At 40.5% G+C, this 19778-nt stretch overlaps 1 protein-coding gene across 1 annotated transcript in view; it reads left to right on the top strand.

Moving 5' to 3' along the window:
* Nucleotides 1-19342, top strand: part of LOC139450359 (flagellar attachment zone protein 1-like) — a 33820-nt gene extending 14478 nt beyond the window's left edge. Inside the window, exons 2-3 of the mRNA XM_071232041.1 lie at nt 9355-9535; nt 19126-19342. Coding sequence (XP_071088142.1) covers nt 9355-9535; nt 19126-19342 — 398 coding nt within the window. The remainder of the gene's footprint in view (nt 1-9354; nt 9536-19125) is intronic.
* Nucleotides 19343-19778: the final 436 nt, after the last annotated feature.

Raw genomic sequence — 19778 nt, 5'->3', positions numbered from 1 at the left:
ACAGTGCCACGTTTTAAGTAGGAAGATATATTTCAGCTAGCTCACACAAAGATCCACGAAATGTCGTCAGTGACAATGGAAGGCCAACTGTATATTATATTTCGTCACATGGAAATCACCACTCTACAAATACAAGGCAACATCTACTTTCACTTTGACAGGACTTAAAATCGAAGCAGTTCGATGTCGACGTCGGTTTTTAAGTTTTGAAACATACGAAAATAACAACTGAACAACAAACGTAACTGTGTAAATGTTGACATGTACAATGAGATGTTCCGACGGAAAAGAAAAGAAATCATTGTCGTGGAGCAAGGCCAACACACACACATCAGTTTCAGGCCTTTCGCCTGCCACGTACTGTCTTGTTTTTCATCACATCTTAATTTCTATTGTCCGAGTAAACAAATGATTATTAGAGCTGTGGTTTACATGACTTCAAACAGCAAAATGTATTTGTAGGATAGAACATTTGCTGGACTGTTTACAACCCCCAACCTCAAACGTAAGGAATTAAGAGTTAATCATTTTTATTCAAATGCTCTTTTAGCTAGATATTGGTGATCATGACAAAGCACATGCTCATTTATGAAATGCAAGAGGATGTCCAATCTAATTAAAATATGTATTGTATGATAGACCAAAGGCCCAAATACAATACAGTACAGCTGGTCTGTTTTGTTTGTTGTTTTACGCCGCACTCAGCAATATTCCAGTTATATGACGGCGGTTTGTAAATAATCGAGTCTGCAATTCAGTACAGGATAATTTTACAAGCTATTGTAGAAACAATTGTTTCATTTCTGTACATTTCTGATTTTGAAGGCATATTTGAAATTTAACATAACATAATTTTAATCTTGATAATTTGAGGTTGCCAAATGACGAATAAGTTGTTGAATTACATATTTATTTGGTATGTTTTGCTTTCGAATATTTTGTTAAGGATGGACATATAAAGGTGAAATTATACATATCTTCGATATTGTTTAGATTACAGTATGCACATAATCTTTCAGATTTTGGAATTTTATGGTGTCCTTCTGTATCAATATTAAGCCTTGTACATCCACAAGGTCGAATGTATTAAATATTCTCTGCTTCTGGGAAAGTGTATAATATTCATTTCTATTACCAGATGATAATATATTCGTCCATTCTTAACTGGACATATCTTTCAAACGGGTTGAAAACCAGCAAGACTACCGAAGACCTGAACTAAACAGAATAAGCCTAACATTACTTGCCCAGTTCTGTCTGCCTACTAAATCAAGATTCAATAACATTTCATATGCTTACTCGGTGAGGTGAGGTGAAATGGGGTTTAACGTCGCGTCCAAGATTATTGCACTTATATAGCGACGTGCATGCACGTGTGTGTGTGTGTGTGTGTGTGTGTGTGGCTGCTTGTACTAGACCGGACTGATACCGATTTATAGTGCTAACCCACTGAGAAACCATGCCGCAGATTAACATGAATACCCCACTCAGACACAGTATACTGACTCCGAGCCGACCAGTCCTTGCTTTAATCCCTTAATGCCGAGCGCCAGGCAGGGTAACAACAAGTACCATCTTTTAACGTCTTTTGGTATGACGCGGTCAGGGATCGAACCCCGGACCTTCCGCTTTCCGGGCGGACGCTCTACCACTAGACCACGGAGGCGGTTTATGCTTACTCGGACGTCTATTAGATATGAAGTAGTTTCAGTCAGTATCTAATGCATTTCACCGAACTTTTAAAACTATTGGTACCGTCCACATTCCCCGAAAGTCATTACATTGGGAGTGTTAATTCCTGGACCAAGATAGTATTTACATGCTAGATATTGGACCCTTCCTACTACTTCTGAGCTTTGATGTCCCCGTAGTTCGCATCCATAGAAAAGTGAGTTAATTTACTCGAAACGATTCTTGTCTGACTGAAGATATGAGGACATCTCCATAGGATGTCGTGTCATGATCTGGTGAATTTTGTAATCAATAAAAATCGACGTTTCCAAATTCTCGGAAAAGTTGAGCGAAGCATTCAGACAATCATAATGATTTATGTATGTCGATGACGAATGTGATCGGGTCTTACTTGCCAAAAATTATAGCTTCGATGTTATACCAATGCGGATATTGAACACACTCCTTTCTGCGTGCCATAGCGTATACATCCAAAGGGTGTCAAGGGATAACATGCTTCCGAATATATCCGAATATCCGAATTAATAACGAAGCAGTGAACAAAGGTCGAATCGTTTTAGAAAACTGACCTCTGAGTGATTATTCATTTATATTAGGCGGTCAAAGTTCACTTACGGTTCACCTGACGTGACTTTCTATGGGTGTGTCCTCTTCACGCAGAGGTGAAGTGGTGAGCTGAAATGAGGTTTAACGTCGCGTCCAAGATTACAGCACTCATACAGCGCCCTGTATGCACGTGTGAGTGTATGGCTGCTTGTACGCGTCCGGACTGAGTGCTAGCCCACTCAGATACCATGCCGCAGTTTAACATGAATACCAAACACAGACACAGTATACTGACTCCGAGCCTAACCAGTCCTAGTTGTAGCCCCATAAATCCGAGCGCCAGGCAGGGTAACAACAAGTGCCAACTTTTAAGGTTGTTTGGTATGATTCGGCGGGGATTGAACCCGGGACCTTCCGCTCCTCGAGTGGACGCTCTACCGCTAGACCATGGACGGGGGTCTCTTCCTCCAGAGGGGTATTGGAGCAAAGGTTCTGATTGAAAAAGGAGACTGAAAGGATGTCAATCCCTAATCCCCAGGCAGTTTTACCTGGGAAGGACGCTGTCACGAACAGATATTCCGTGTGCACGACTTTAAAATCGAGGAGATACTCTTAATGAATATGCATTGAAAGATACATGACTTAAATTCAGAATAAATTCCCTTCCACTGACTTACCCACCTGAACTAGACATTAAGGAGACCTCCTCGTCTCTCTCATATTCAGATCTATGCATAAAGATTCAGAGTGAGAAACAGCTCTTTATAGCACGAGGGATGACTTTAACTTTCGAATATATAGCAAAATTCCAGCAGCCCCAGTCTTTAACGTCTGCTGTTCACACCTTTGAGGTACAATTTTTTTCTGCGAAAGAACAAGAATTTTGCTCAAAAGCTGTTTAGTCAAGGTTACACCTTAGTAAAGCTTCCCAAGGTTTCATGGTGAACATGTGGATCACATTTTCATCAGTGGCATAAATAAATCTCTTGTTGCCAATTCCTTATTTTGATTTCTACCATGTGTTAAACACGTTGGTGAAACTCGCGAGCATGGGCATGGTACTGCAGGATTAGAGGATCCTGGCTCTCCCAAGGAAGACAACTCAACATCTTACATGTAGACGACGGGGTCCCTTCACACTCCTCTCTTGCTACATGACAAGATAATGGTCTTATATCACAGAAAGTTTCGAATATCATTTAAAACTTAAAGGCAGTTTTACCTCTTGACAAATGTTTTTTGTCATGATATGCACAAAAAGGAAAACGCTCTTTTTTCAAAATGTCAGTAGACTGAACGTCTACAAAATGTCAGTCACGATTGAACCTGTTTAAAGATGAAAAATCTGTAAATAGTGAGGACATGTCTTGTTGTAGACACCAGCGAAACTTGCAGATTTCACTTGTTATCGTCACGATAAGCACAGTGTGCACTTACAATATACCACGTCTTTGATAACTTCCTTGAAGGTTATTATACGAAACATACAGATCAATAATATTGATGGCAGTCTGATACGCATCCCCTAATGTGAAAGTGCTTTTTCATTTAAAGCAGGGAAAACGGCTATTACAAAATTAAACCGGGCGTCTGTACTAAGTGTAAACTCCTCATCAACCCCGTTGCTTTAGTCCAAGTGCAGGAAGTTTATAGCATATCTTCATCCGTCAAAATGTTTCGCGAGTAACGTTCTTGCTTTTAGATTAAAGAATTGCTGTTCGCAAAGCAAGAACTTTGTCTCCCAAAGACGATATTGTACTTTTAGATGGGGCCTGAGCAAGGCTTAGAAACGTCGTCCTGAATGAGATCGATCTACAGTCTGGGACGACATTAAAGTTGGTAGGGACATGCAGCCGTGGTAATCTTGCACCAATGTCATTTTCGATCTCTTATTGTGCAGTAAAGATCGTGCATGACGCCCCGGGTGTCGGCGTGTTGGGGAGATCACTCGATGGTTCACGTACAATCAACGCCGCTGCTTGTATGATGTGACGCCCGATCTGAGATCATGTCATTTCGACGACGCTGGAGATGCGTACGGAGAAAATCAAATCACGATTGAAGATTAGTAAAGACAGATCATGCACCACAGGTTTGTTTTCAAGTATAACGGCGCTGTTGTCAAGGCCTTCCATCGCAAACTGCATGTACTTATTTTTATGTGAAATATCTTCAACGATGGAAATAAAGAGACGTCTTGGTTGTTCTAACTTCGATATTCTTTCTGCCTTTGTACTTGAAGGCGCTGCGAAAGGAGACAGGATAAAACTTTACAGATAGTGCGTGTGTACATTAGGTTTACCTCGTTCTAGAGTTGTTGCATCATATTGGCATATGAAGTATGGCTAACATATATACAGTAAACCGATCTTGATACATTAATATTTCCGGATTAAAGACATACTTTGAGTATGTAGGGATTCGAACCAGCGTCTCTGGCGTGACGAGTGAACGCTTTAACCACTAGAATCCCCCTACTGCCCTCCTCCCCTCAACCTAGTAGTTCATATAGATACTGGATTACGGTCGATCGTCGAATTGCCATGATACATCTATATCGGACCTTGTATAATTATGTCGAATATCGCTTTCCATATATACAAGTTTTAACTGGTAATCGTCAACATGGTCACGTGTCTGTATTAACAAGGTTTCAACTAGCGAGGGTGAACTGTTTTCCCTGCCAACAGTGTCCCGCAAGCATTGGAATCGTCGTTTGAATCTGGATATTGATATAAGTATTCATTTTAGTTGAGACAATTAATTTTATGTGTAAATTCAGTTTTTGTTTCAAACTGTTACGGTAGTTAGCGTTAGAATAGGCTTGAAAAAAAGCTTAATATCTTTTTGCTCGGCTGTACAAGCAGACTGAAACGCGAAACAAAAAGGAAGTAAAGTGGACTTCAGTCTCAACAATGATGTTTTAGACATTGACTCAAATTTAAATGAAGAAAAATCAAGTACGTCTGGTCCTACAACTAACCATGGAAGGAAAATCGCCAGGGTACGATGTTGTACCAGTCAAAGTGTTAAAGAATGAAAGAATGTCTTGTATTTTTACTCATGTTTTTCAGTATGTGTTTTCGGTACGGAACGCCCCTGTTGGGTGGACTGAAGGAATTATCAATCCAATACAAAACTCGGTTGCAGATGATCTTTGCAATTCACACTCGCACAGAGGTTTAACGTGAACAAGCTCTTCTGATAAACTTGTCTGTGGGATCTGTATAACAGACTTACTGAACATGAGGAAAATAATTAGCTATGATATGAGGAAGAGACCAGCTTTCGAAAAAGGAAACGGACCGTTGATCGGATATCGACTGTGACGTCAATAATTCAGGAAGATTATTGGGAGCATACTTTTGTCGCATTCTAAGATTTCAAGAAGGGATATGACTGTATAAACAGAGTTATTTTGTGAGATGTGTTGTGGGATATTTGAGTTGAAGGAAATATGTTTAATGCTATCGTGTCATAATATAGAAGTGATCCGTCCAGTGCCCTGCATACTGGGTTCTGGTTCTGGCTCTATGGTTAAAATTGAGAAGCAGACTACGTCACCATTAACGATTCAGTATCTTCATTGAATGCCCTGGAGATCGGTGTGCCGTTTGATGATAGGTGCGCCAGTGTTCTCACCCATGCCGATGATATCATTCCCCATCTAAAAGTAAACAGGACTCAAATACGTCAAACAAATTGAATTAAAAAAATGTACTTTTCAGAAAATTGTACATTTCAGAAGTCAATAAGTCAAACGAAAATATTCTATATTACAATGTGGAGACATGAATTTTGAAGTGGTGGACAGCTACAACAATCTAGCCTTGCTGTTAACAGAGCACCTTGGCTATAATTGTCTGGGAAAGTCTCCAGCGTGGGTGGGCGTGGGGGTGACGGTGATAAGATCACTCTTCTATTCCACAGTTCAAATATGTATCCTATACAAATAACAGTATGTACATAACAAACTGTGAAAATATGTAGAATATCGAAATGAAAGTAATACTTGTTTGTTTGTCCCATAAATAGAAGTAAAGTCGACCGGCGCTGGCAAATTTCTCACCTACAGAACAGGTTTCTTTTGACTACAACCATCTTGCAGTTACTTCCTGCAACCAAATAGAAGATAACTTGAATCTTGAAAAGTCATATTTTGTGTACATCGTTATTTGACATCACAACAGAACCATTCTTTAATGGTAGCTGAAATGTTATATTCCATCTCATTCCACGTACTTCCCCTCCACCTCCGCTTACCCTGTTCCATAGGATAAATGTCACTACCACATACCGTGACATGCCCACCAAACCCTTTTTAAAAAAATACACTTCTTTAATTCAAAACAAACAGAAGAACAAAAGGAAATTAAAGAAAGAAAAGAAACAAACATACTTATTTGCTATGCTAATTGTCAGTTCATTTTTCACATGTGGGCACTTCTTAGCTGAGGTGTTTGTTAAGTTGTACCTTATGTCTTGACCAAGTTCGCGTTTAAAAAAAATCGAGGTAATCTCATAATGAAATCACTCACTGCCTCAATCATCCCAATCCCATTTCACAATCACTTGTCTTGACAACATGGCCTGAACTTGTGGTCCGCTGGTGCAGCAACTTCATTTTGTTTCGTCGTAGGCTTGGCTTTCGGAGGAAAGACATATGTCTTTGACATCTTCACAGGCAGTGTCAAAGTAACTGGTACCGTTGGCTGCTCACACGATGCCATCTCCACCTGCCATCGTCGTCACTGATGGTCATCGTAGACTAGTGAACCACAGGAAGGTGGGGCTACCATTCTGACGTGTCTTCGATTATATTGTATGTGACTGTCTCCTGAATCCACCACATACAACCTAGGTATACACTTGTTCAACATCTGCCAATAGCTCCATGCGTCACCCCTCTGCATTTAATTCACCTTCGTGTACACGGTGTCCCCTTGCTTCAATGGTGGTTGTTCTGAGCTGTAGTCTGAGCGCTCAGATTCCGTTAGATTTACTCCTTCCTTAATCAGGACTGAGATAGTTCATTAATAGGCCAATAACCATGGGCAAATAATGTTTATGTGATTGATAAAAGTGCTCGAGATTGTTCAATATGAAATGTATAGGGTTATTATCGAAAAACATAAATTGTCCAAGATAATTCAGGAAACTAATAATTGTGCTTCAGATTGCCGAATGAAATATATTGTCTGCCTCACATATACCTAACCTGCCTTGTCTCTGGCGCCATTTGTGAAGACAAGGAGGAGGTCCAACGGTGAGTAAATTCAATCTCCTGTTGTAACACAGCTGAATAACAAATGGAAGGTTTAACAATCAGAAGTTTTTATTCATTGTTCAATCAAACAAGGTTTTCAGGCACACACATTATGTTTGGCAATCATCATTGTCCAAAACAAACAAGCAAGCTGTTTAACCTCTGAGTAGGTTATGTATTACTTGAAAACATATCTGTATTAAACACAAGACACAAAATCCATTGTAATCTTGTTCCGTCAATCTCGATGCTCCTTTAAAACAATGTTTTTTTTCAAAATTGGCAAAACACTGAAGGCAGTAATAACACTGTTTTTCTTTCGTAGTCATAATGGTGAATAAGGCTGTCATTTGTCATCCTGGAAACACATAGCAAACGCTAATGTAGACAGTTATGTTAAAGGCTTGAAGAACAGTGTTTAGGAAACGAGCCACGTTTAGAAAGTGACAAATATTATAACATTATATCTGCATGTATAAATTCATACTGCTTTTTTCAGGAAATGGAGAGTTGACTGTCAATTATTACACTCAACTCACTTACCCATTAATCACAACATAATAAGTATTCTCTATTTGATTTACACCATGTGTGGGCGTTATTGAATGCATCACTCGTAATTCCAGAATATGCGCTACAGCCTGATAACTATCCATACTTCTGGACGTAGTCATTTGCACCTAGTGTGGAATTAAGATAGTGTCTCTGAATAACTAGAATCTTCTTAAGATTTCAACAACGTGTAGGTGGTAAAGAAAGGAAACCAAGTAGTGTTTTAGAAAGCAGGCATCTGACTGTCTCAAGAACACACGCATCCTTCATGTATAACAGGTTGTGGACGGTCGGAGACGTGTTAGGTCGAATGTAAACGCAAATTCATACCATCGTGGGTACACAATTTACCGCTTTTGTTTTACATTACAACGAATGCATCCATGTCAAACTATTGAAATAAACGGTTCATTCGCCGGCTGTGATGAACCTCCATGTTGCCAAGATCAAGACACCCATTGGATGAGTTAAGTAGATCTCAAAATTATAGGACACTAGACAATGTCAGAAGACAGGTTGTTACAACATGAGGTTAAATGTCCTGGAGACACTTGGATTCAACCTAAATATCTTTAGAGATTAGCTCTGCTGATAAGACAGATTTCAAATTAACTTTGAGTGCAGCTGGGAATGGCGAAAATGACCTGACACAAATGATAAGTTTTCTTCTGGACAAATTCAGCGTAAGTAATGCTGATTATCACGAAACAGCGCAAATTGCGAAGGATCCTTACTGAAAATAGACTATTTCTGAATAAAGAAGAAGATTGACGTCAGGGTTTGAAATGCGAGGGACGCCAGGAAATGTGCCATACTCAGAAAATGAAAAACAAAGTTGGGAGCAGATGGCACACGATCTTATTTCAAACTTTGTCGTTATGTCATTTCACATTGTGGACTTATGAAGCTGTCTGTTATCGAACTGTGTGCGTTAGCTATTGTCAGTTGCAAGGAGGATTATTGCAGTCTCAAGAGAAACCTGTTTTCACATTTCAAGGAGATAGAGATAATGAAAGAAAAACATTTGCATATCAATGGACCTAAAATTGAAATTGAATTGTTATTTGACATGGAAATGCTCCAAATTGTGCCGGGTCTGGTTGGTTCAACCATTGACTACGCTTGCCCTCGGTGTTAGAGACACAAGACAGACATATGGCACACTGACCACGACTTGGCGCGTTACCACGACACGTTGGGGTGATGTCAACATGGGCTGGAGTTGCATGCTGATAAACTCGAGTTCGGGGCTCAACATCAACCACTGACTGATCTTGATGTGGATAATTTCGTTCTAGATGAGATAAACCTCCTGCTTAGAATAAAAGACGAACTGGAGAGGAATCTCATCGATGAAGCTAGAGTCAGGGATGCTCGTCGCAAGACAATCAAACAACAGCAACAACGGGTTGCCAAGATTGCTCAGTGCTTCAGAGACTACAGTGTGTCCTTTGCCGTACGGGAAAATAAAGACACCAAGTTAGTGAAATGGAAAGCCTGAGAGGACAAGGTTTTGTCTCGGCTCCCTGCACTTCTGATCGGCAAACTCTTTCCTGACATTAGAGCTACTATAGTGCAGCTATGTACAAGTCCATCTGTCACCCATCTGACAAGACAGGACACAACAGATTGATTTTTTTCCACTATGAAATCAAAGCTCAAAAGCTATCAACCACAGAATGTGACACCATATATGCATTGCTTGGTGTACCGTGCTCCTGTTATGGTCGAACGATATGGTCCGCTGAGTTTATTGAGTGGACAAGCCCAAGAGAATCTCAACGATGACATCAAGGCCATACATCAAAAGAAAACGCAAAAGTGGGACTCGCCAGAGGACAAGGCTAAAAGAAACAACTAGTCCACAACTGATAATCCGAGCACGCATCTTATTGCAGAAGTCGCCTTTACCTGTGATGAAGAGAACAAAGCTCATATCTTAGTGTTTTTTTAATGTTCCTCTCACTCAAATGCTTATTCACACGTCAGTTTAAATTTTCAAATTGTCATACTTTTCTTAAGTATAAAAAACTCCATAGTGGAACTATTAGGAGGATAGGACAAAAGCTAAATTAACGCATTTTGCATACGTTTTGTTCCAACTCAGTCCATTATTGAACCATTTACTGTAAGATCAAGGACCCACTATATGTACAAATCCAGGCTTATAAGAGATGCTACTCTATCTATATTTTCACAGACGATTTTCAAGGCATAGTTTAATCCAGTAATAGGGTAGCAGAAATACCCCGAAGAAATGTGAAAAGCGACATTAAAGCGATATTAAAGCAAAATAAAAGCGATATTAAAGTAGTATTGCTCGAGCCTTCTTCAATCACCAGCCAGGGGCGGCCGGGTAGCCTAGTGGTTAAAGCGTTGGCTCGTCACGCCGAAGACCCGGATTCGATTCCCGACATGGGTACAATGTGTGAAGCCCATTTCTGATGTCCCCCGCCGTGATATTGCTGGAATATTGCTAAAAGCGGCGTAAAACCATACTCACTCACTCAATCAATCACCAGCCTGTCACGGATCAGTGAACAGCTGTTTCTCCCAGTTGGGACCGGAATAATAGTTGGGTTTGATGCGTTCCCCGAGCCTTTCTCTCTTTGTCGACTCAGATTATAAGACGCACATACATGTCCCGGGTAATTAACTCACATAGGACCAGTTCGAGTACATTTATCAATCACTTAAACATTTATTGTAAGTCATAATTTGGCGACAACGTGCTCAGACTCTGAGGTTGGAGGTTTATGAAGCGCACGTAAAATATGTCACTTTAGCCCAAACCTGAACTGAACTGAACATCTATTTACACCCAGTCTGCTACCAGCGGCATCACAGGTACAGCATTATTTCAAGAATTCGAACATAATACATATAGACATAAATACTGAATAGATACAAAACATCTTCTGCCGTGTATGCATCCATATGTAAACAGATTCACTTGGGTAACAATATATCTGCAATTCAATGAGGAGAGAGTAACTTGATAGGTTTTAGCAATGACATGATGATTGTACCAAGAAAAATGGACAATTGTCTCTATGTTCCTGATCGTGGATTGGTTTCATTGTAGGAAATTCTCTGTAAAAACTGTTTTCTTTCGTTTTCTAAAGAGGAACAATTAAACAAATAATGGAATTCATCACCTATGTCAGATAGTTTACGAAGTGGACATTTTCTTTCGGTTAAAGCTATTTTTCTCCATCTTCCAGTTTCAATAGGTTGAATATGGTTGCAGATGTTTTCCTGCAGTACGTTTTGTAATATTCAACATTTAGCCAATTGTCTTTTTATGATACATTGGGCTTTATTTACATGAGTGTCGCTTGTCGAACACTGTAGGTTAATGTCATTTATTGTCATGTCATGGACTGAATGTCTTAGATAAGTAGGGGTCGTCAAGTTCGTCAAAAGTTTGTTTGATATATGAAATCCATTAATGTATATATTTTCCAAATAGCTCGTTATGAAATAATAACTTGCATACAAGAAAGGATAATTTAGCTCATTTCCCGGAGAGTAGTGTTGCCCAAACACATATCATACTCAGTTTAGCTATGTTTTATAGACTACATATTCCACGTTCCCCATGTACCATGAAATTTGGAGTATTCATCTTGATGACTAAAGATGTTTTAGAAAACGTAAATTGACACCTTTTTGGGTTGAGGTGTTTTCAAATCCCCATACTTCGCATCCGTAGAGAAGAACTGGCATAACCATACTGTCAAAAAGCCAATTGACATTAAAGTGACAAATTTATTTCCGTCCTTGGCATAAAACATAGAACATAGCTTTCACTGCTTGTTTTTTTAACTCTTTATTTTGGTATAATGAATTTAATTTTTTAAAGCTAACACCATGATATTTATTGGAATGAACCTTTCCCAAAACATCATGACCAATTTTGAAATGATGTTGATGACCATAACATTGACTATATTCAAGCTACATGACGGAGTTCTTTAAATAATTCTCTGATTGACACCAGGAGCATTGATCTACGCAATTGGGATACGATGACAAGCATCAACCAGGTAAGCGAGCCTGACCACCTGATCCCTTTAGTCGCCTCTCACGATAAGCATGGGTTCTTGAATATCTCACGGGTCCAGTCGTGATACTAATTTCCAGAACACATCTATCCATCACGAGCATGGACATATAATCCAGTTTGACATGTGTAATTTGCTCCCTCGAGAGTAAACTCCAATGCGTCTTGGGAACGTTCAAGTAGTTTGACCGAAACACAATCGGAATAAAATGCTGTATTGTATCCTGTCAAAAACTATGTTGGTATAATAACTCATTTTGGAATAAACAGAATCAAATGGCGTTTGTACGTGGTCCTCTGGGAAACAGTAACACTCGGGGTAAAGTTGAGGGACATCTGCAGCTAAACCGCTTCAATCGAATATCGTTTACTCGATATATGAAATGAGGAGACTGTTTTCTCCCTGAGATGCCTAGTAAACATTCTTTCATTGCCTCAGCAGCACGTTGTGAACACGCGATAACAAAAAAAAAACGCCATAGTGTTGCTCACCCAAGTGTAATTGTTTTGTCTTTTTGTACAATAAAAAAAGAAACATCCAATTACTTTATCTTATGATAGTATTTGATTTTTGGTGAACGTAGGAAATACATCCATTCATGACAGTACTTTGACAATATGGTGATTATGACTAGAATAGAGAGTTCTGCATCTAAAAGTCTAATATGAGACTGACTTACTGTTCGATCAAATGAAAGGTGAAAACACCTCTTATTTACCTGTGGGGAATACACTTCCGCAGCAAGTAAATCACGGTTCTAGGAATGGCATTCTCGTAACTATGGAATCCTACCGGGTACCCGTTTACTGAAGGTAGCAGCTTCGGGGAGGATTCTGTACCCATTATCCCATGCGTGTAGTAAGAGCCGCCTCAGATCCCTTGGGGATTCAGTGTTCCCATAGATGTCCCACAACATATGGGAGTCGAAGGATCATCATCATTCATCATTGGTTGAATGCGTGTCACGGTAACCCGAAGAAGCTCATAAGATCAATCTTTGGTTTGTTTGTTCCACATGCGATTAGTTACAGACCACGGTAATACAGCTGGAATATTGCTTTCTGTGGCGTTAAACAACCAACCAAAAAATCCGTCTAAGAGGCTCAGCATATATATATTCTGGAGTGAAGGGATTTTGTAAGGCAGAAGGTGTCCGGTCACAGCTTCAAGACATTTGTGTCTCGCTCCAATGATGAGCCGGACAGTGAGAAGTCCCTACTGAGGATCGTCTTCAGTGTCTACTTGATACAAAGAAGATTGGTGGTCAGGCTTGGTAGATTATTTGTCACCTTATATCGACGTTCATTTGTTCTGTCAAAGGTCATGATAGAGACAGAATAATGTTACATGTGGCGTCAGACAAGGTTTCCTAACTCTGAAAATGTACTGGAGGTGATGAAATTAGTCGCATTCGACCAGACACTGGCTTACAGTGTCACCACAAGCCATGCGATGGGTATCAGTGTAAGACGGCAGAGAAGCCCTTGAATCTCCAGAAGGAAAAGGTATCTAGCCACAACTTGCAACCAGGCGAGATAAATACCGTCTGAGCCGGATTGTAGTCTGGTGCTGTCTGGTGCCATCCCGATACATCTGAACGTACAGTTACATATGTGCAAACTTTATAAGAGATATCGGCGTGAACACCGCATTTTGAAACGGAAGGCTTTGCGCGTCCAAAGGAAAAATCCAATGAACAGAGAGACGCTCTGTACGAGAACATGCTCGAGATGTTTGTTACTTTGTTTATTTGTTTAACGCCGCGCCCAGCAATATGACGCCGGACTGTACGTAGTCGAGTCTGGACCAGACGACCGAGTGATTGACATCATGACCATCGATCCACGCAATTGGGATACGATGGCATGCATCAACCAAGTCATCGAGCCTGACCAAGCGATCCCGTTAGTCGCCTATTCTAAGAAATGTGTTTTTAAAAATCAATTGCTTTTGATATCTTTGTTAGTTACAAAATAATGCCGAAATCGCACACTGATGAGGAAATGTTGATAATAAAGGTAGACTGCTTCACTACACCGTTAAGATACAGAAATAGCAGCCAATGCTTCGAAGGCTAGTGGTGAGCCATGTGCCCATAGTTATATAATGAACTTGCGGTTCTGTGAATAATCTTGTATAACAACAACAGAAACATAGAAATGCATCATAGAACAATATTGCTATGATTTAAAATAACTCGTTCTGTGTTTATATAACAGAACATTCGCGATCATTTTGTCTGATTGGTTTCTTTACTCATTCAGGAATACTCCGTCTGACATCTGTGTTGTGCCAAGGTACTTCTCCAGTCTGAAAAAGGAAGCATTGGTAGAATGTATCATGTGTCTAAACTGCAGATGCGCTAGCATGTGCACCAATTCCACAAAATATATCAATTAATTTTGTTTACATTCAAATTTCCTTAGCTGTTCTGCTGCACTGCAGGGATGTTTTTATAAACTTAAATGGGGCGGGCTTGACGACTGGGGCACACGTGCCCCCTCCAACCATTGATAATATATCAAGAAACACTTATGTATAATGGTTGCAGTAGAAACAACATGAGCCTTGTTTGATAGACAGAGACAGGTGTTGCATCACTGGAACTATCGTTTTGCTTGTGAAAATACACAGCGCTTTCTGTCAAGCCTGGCAACACTCAAAATCACTTTATCACTTTGAAATTGGAGGAAACAATAGGTTTAGCCACGGGTCGTCTCTGAAAATAGCTTACAATTATCAAAAGAGGTGTTACCCATCTGTGAACGTCTCTTGAAGTCGGCGTTTTAAATAATATACAACGTATACCTGCTGGTTCAAATAACATCGTAATATGTTTACCTAATATTCATTTTCATGGTTTCCTCTTCAATGCTTTCATATACATGTACACACGTTCCACGTTTCAGGATATGTTTGGCAAGATGGATTGATGATTTTATACCAATGGCAATATTACAAATGGTCTCGAAATAACGGAGTCTTGCCCGAGGACTGTGGGTTAATGGTCTGACCACGTGTCAACACCGCCGGGAATGCTACCACATAATCATGGCGTCCTCAAATTGTATGTGTACGATCCCCAATTTTGTACAGTGACAAGACAAGAATCACACATGCCATGTGACCTATTCTGTCCCGATATCCCCATTGAGATGCTTCATTGATTACTTATGTGTATGGTATGGTATGCTATACCATTACAAACATTAACCTTCCACATAGCTACAGCTGCTAACGTGTATTTGTATGAGTGAGGGGCAGTGAGATAGTTATCTGGTTAAAGAGTGAGTGAGTGAGCATGGTTTTACGCCGCTTTTAGCAATATTCCAGCAATATCACGGCGGGGGACAGAAATGGTCTTCACACATTGTACCCATGTCAGGAATCGAACCCGGTTCTTCGGCGTGAGGAGCGAATCTGGTTAAAGAGGAAAGTGAAGAAGGTCTCAGACGTTTACCACGTTTACCGCTGGTGTATGGAACTGACAACCACGATTCTTAGTATTTCACCACCACACCCGTGGAGTCACCAAGGGGTCAACGTGCATGCCGTGTCTCAGTTTGCAGATTCCTCCTATTAAACCGTGATGTAACTGATATAATGTCCACAACAGTGTTGATCCCAGCTCTAGCCACATATTTGCAAGTGTCGGAGTAATCAGACACTGTCATCAACGCAGCATGTAATTATATGAGCGAATAACTGTTTGTTAGTGTCAAACGCCACTGGGATAAGCGATGGGTGTATCATAAGGAATGCGTGAAATATGTGATACAGAGGACTGAATGTGATAACGGTACTTAGTTCGATGTTATCAACTCAATGGCACCACATAATGCCAGTATTAATCATTGTTTGACTATCACTGGTGATTAACAATTGGAGAACATGAGACTATAACAGTTGAAACGCTAGACGTAATTATGTGAAGCGGGGACACAAACATGGTAACTCTATCTCTTGAATACACGATGGAATGTAATACGTGTGATTAAAGTTTCGTGTGTGGTGGGGGTGTGGGATCGGGGTTGGATGTGTGTGTGTAGTGTGTGTGTGTGTGTATGTGTGTGTGTGTGTGTGTGTGTGTGTGTGAGGGGTGGGGTGGGGGTGGTAGTGAATGAGTGAGTATGTTTAACGCTGCTTTAAGCAATATTCCAGCTAATACCACGGCGGGGGACACAAGAAATGGGCTTCACACATTGTAACCATGTCGGGAATCGAACCCGGGTCTTCGGCGCGACGAGCGAATGCTTTGACTACTAGGCTACCGACCGCCCCTGTGTGTGGGTGTACATGTTCTTTGTTTCAAAACAACATTATTCAACATTAAACTGCTCTTTTAAGAATAATCAATATTACCGAATCTTAGGAACGGTGTAATGTCTATTTTATCAATTATTGAGTTTTCCAGTATCTATTGTTAGGGAGTACGTTTTCGGGATGAAATCATTCGTTATACCAGAAGTATACTCTGTATTTTAGTTCTTATCTATCTAACAGAACAACCATAAAGATGTCAGTAGCTTTCGTTTGATTCCAAATCCTGCAATTACTACACGGTCATACAACAACAGCACTGTGTCTGGCAAACAAATGCCAGTTCCAACGAGCGGTCGCTGAAGTACCTTTCACCACCTGTGCACGTGTAAATGGGGATCAGCATACACGTGCGCACCTGCTGTTTCGATAACTAGCCACACAACCTCTCTTTTGTTTTTACTGATATCACTGTAAGTACCTCAGCTATATTCCAACAATCCATGAGCAGGGCATTAACTCAATCTTAATGGTTATTGTTTAAACACTTCGCTTGACGAGCTTACGATAGTGGCCAACAATTTTGAACAACAAAATAATTCAACTTGAGCTGTTTGGCCATGGCCAGAATGCATTGAATGTCAATACATGTTTAGCCATCAGCAGCAAGTTTGTCAATGTAATCTGACAAGGGGAAAGCAAATGGTGAATTGTAATGACAGTGCAATATGAAATCACAATGTGTATGATGCACAATTACGATAAACGTCAAAACCGATACGTAAAAACATTAATATGCTCAGCCATACGATGTATTGTAAAACACGGCATGGCTTCAGAATAGATATTAAATTCGTTTAAGTAAATATGAGACTGTATTTATTCGTACCCAACTTAATCGATAATGCTTGTCGCTGAACACTGATTCTCTTGTGGGGGTGTTGGGATTTGTTTGATCACAACCTTGTCCACTGTACATGTTTAATGTTATGATGTACGTGTGTCCGAAAATAATTACTTGTCCCGGACATAACAATTATGTTTTAAAGGGCTGACTACAAATATATATATTTCTTAAACCTTACCCACCTACTCACCCAAGAATATAAAATCATCGATCTCTAAGAGGCGACTATGCTTGTCGTAAGAGGCAACTAACGGGATCGGATGGTCAGGCTCGCTGACACGGTTGATGCATATCATCGTATCCCAATTGCGTGGATCGATACTCATGATATCAATTACTGGATTGTCTGATCCAGACTTGATTATTTACAGACCGCCGTCATATAGCTGGGACATCGCTGAATGCGGCGTTAAACAACAAACAAACAAACAACAATATTTTAGTTATACCACAGCTTATCAACTGTTTGGGATGTTTACCACCTTGATGAAATCTACGAGGATGGTGGTGCTGAAGAAACCCATTGCTAGTAGTTCGAACACACCATCACAGGATACTGGCACGCCTAAGGGACGCAATTTGGACAATGAGTTGATTTTTACAACTCTTCACTTTTAAGTGACTGTACACTGCCTCGGCGTTTCGGAACCCCTGCATACAAACACTCCTTATGTCAATTATATGTTTTTAGCACTTCTGAACTTTTCTTGCACTGTAGACACCCGGGGGGTTGCCAGAGCGTTGTCATGTTCTTCAACACAACGAGGTTAATTAGTAACTGCTCATATGAGTCTGTATGAAAAAAATGCCATGCTGTTACTGCCTTTGGGAACGAGATTTTGCAACAAGATAACACTTTTAACTGACGCCTGGCGAAACCAGAGAGGCCTTGAATCATCTTGAACCAATTACACGACCAAGGAACGCCAGTAGTAATACACAATAAGGGTGCGTGTGCTGAGCCTGGTTGCCAGGTCAGAATATGACATGTTTAGTTGTGTGGTTTTGTCTGTGTTTTTCGACTATTGCTTTCGCCACTGTCAGAATTATTCAAGTTCTACAAGTGTGTCCTTAATTATTTCTTACTGTACTTTGATAGTGGCATTGTTCAATTGCTATGGAATATGCCTTGATATTATATAACAATTACAGTGCCAACTGCATCGTTTATTACGTGATACTTAATATAATCACAATTGCTGATAGAGTTTGTATTTTCAGAGGTGTCACAACGATCTATAATGAGGATTGGTTTTCATGTCAGATTTGCAGGGGTTACCAGCATACTATTGTTACGTCAAGTATAGTATTTAGCTTACATTTGTAACAATGCAAACTGGGTGCGAAACCAAGGCTATTTCCGCTACATCGAGACAGGAAGTAAGTGAGGACAAGGCGCACGCATGCGCAGCGTGTTGTCTCTCGTCAGCCATGTTTAAACACTTGAATGTAAATTGCTGTGGTCTGGCATCGCATCGCCACGAATCCGGCCATGCGTCGTGACATAGTATTTTCTTTAAATGGCGTCTAACCCTGTAGAGGTAAAGAACGACTGCAATCCTGTCCTCAGGCCGATATAACGGACAGACGCTACCGACAGTTCGCAGGGTCATAACAACTCGTCTCAAACTCAGCCGATGTGAATGCCATTCGGATAAAGATACAAACAAGCTGAAGCCCAATCTGACATCCGACCGTATGCTAGATTCCCAAGTCACTGGTAACAGAATCGTATTTCTCAAAATATCAAAGAGGTAATCGGGGCTGAACCACCACATGGCTTGACGAGGGCAAAATGTCAAGAATGTCTGACAGACAATTTGTCCTTTGGACAGAGGCCACATTGATACCAACAGGACGTCAGATAAAGATTCTCTGCCTTCTGTAAGGGAAGACGACAATACGCAGGCGCATCTCATGGACACTGCGAACAATCTACAACAAACGATGGCTCTACTCGGCGAACATGTTAATGCAAGATCCCAGCCCGTGTCCACCAACTGCCTCCTCCCCCTTGCGAAGGTACCCATCGTGATGGCTGACGCCATTTAAGGCCACCTGTGGGCCAACATAAGCATAAGAAGTTTTTGTGACAAAATAGTATGTGTGCATATGTTATCTTAGTCTCGATCCTGTTTACAATTCATTATGTGCCTATTTAGAAAATTTGTGCAAAACTTTGTATTAAGTGAATGCTTCCCTGGTTGATTAAAGGCTATCGGAGATGCATTATCTCGTTTTCATATAGTCACATTTTACCTACCAGGTCCCAGGGCAGACATTTTCAAAACACCATGCCTCTCAATGAAGCAGCTTACCGTGCCACCACTAAGACTTGGACTGTCTGTGAAGCCACGTATTGTTCAGGCATTCCTATCCTGTGAGGAATGTGAGCTTCTATGTGGTGGCCTGTGGTGTTAACGGATATCAGTGAAGAACATCTCTCAATGTTTGTTACACATTGTCAACAGCATCTGCGCATGAGAAA

Source organism: Haliotis cracherodii, unplaced genomic scaffold, assembly GCF_022045235.1.
Source record: "Haliotis cracherodii isolate W230 unplaced genomic scaffold, xgHalCrac1.p SCAF_8, whole genome shotgun sequence".
Taxonomy (NCBI): domain Eukaryota; kingdom Metazoa; phylum Mollusca; class Gastropoda; order Lepetellida; family Haliotidae; genus Haliotis; species Haliotis cracherodii.
This window is presented reverse-complemented; position numbering and strand designations above follow the sequence as displayed.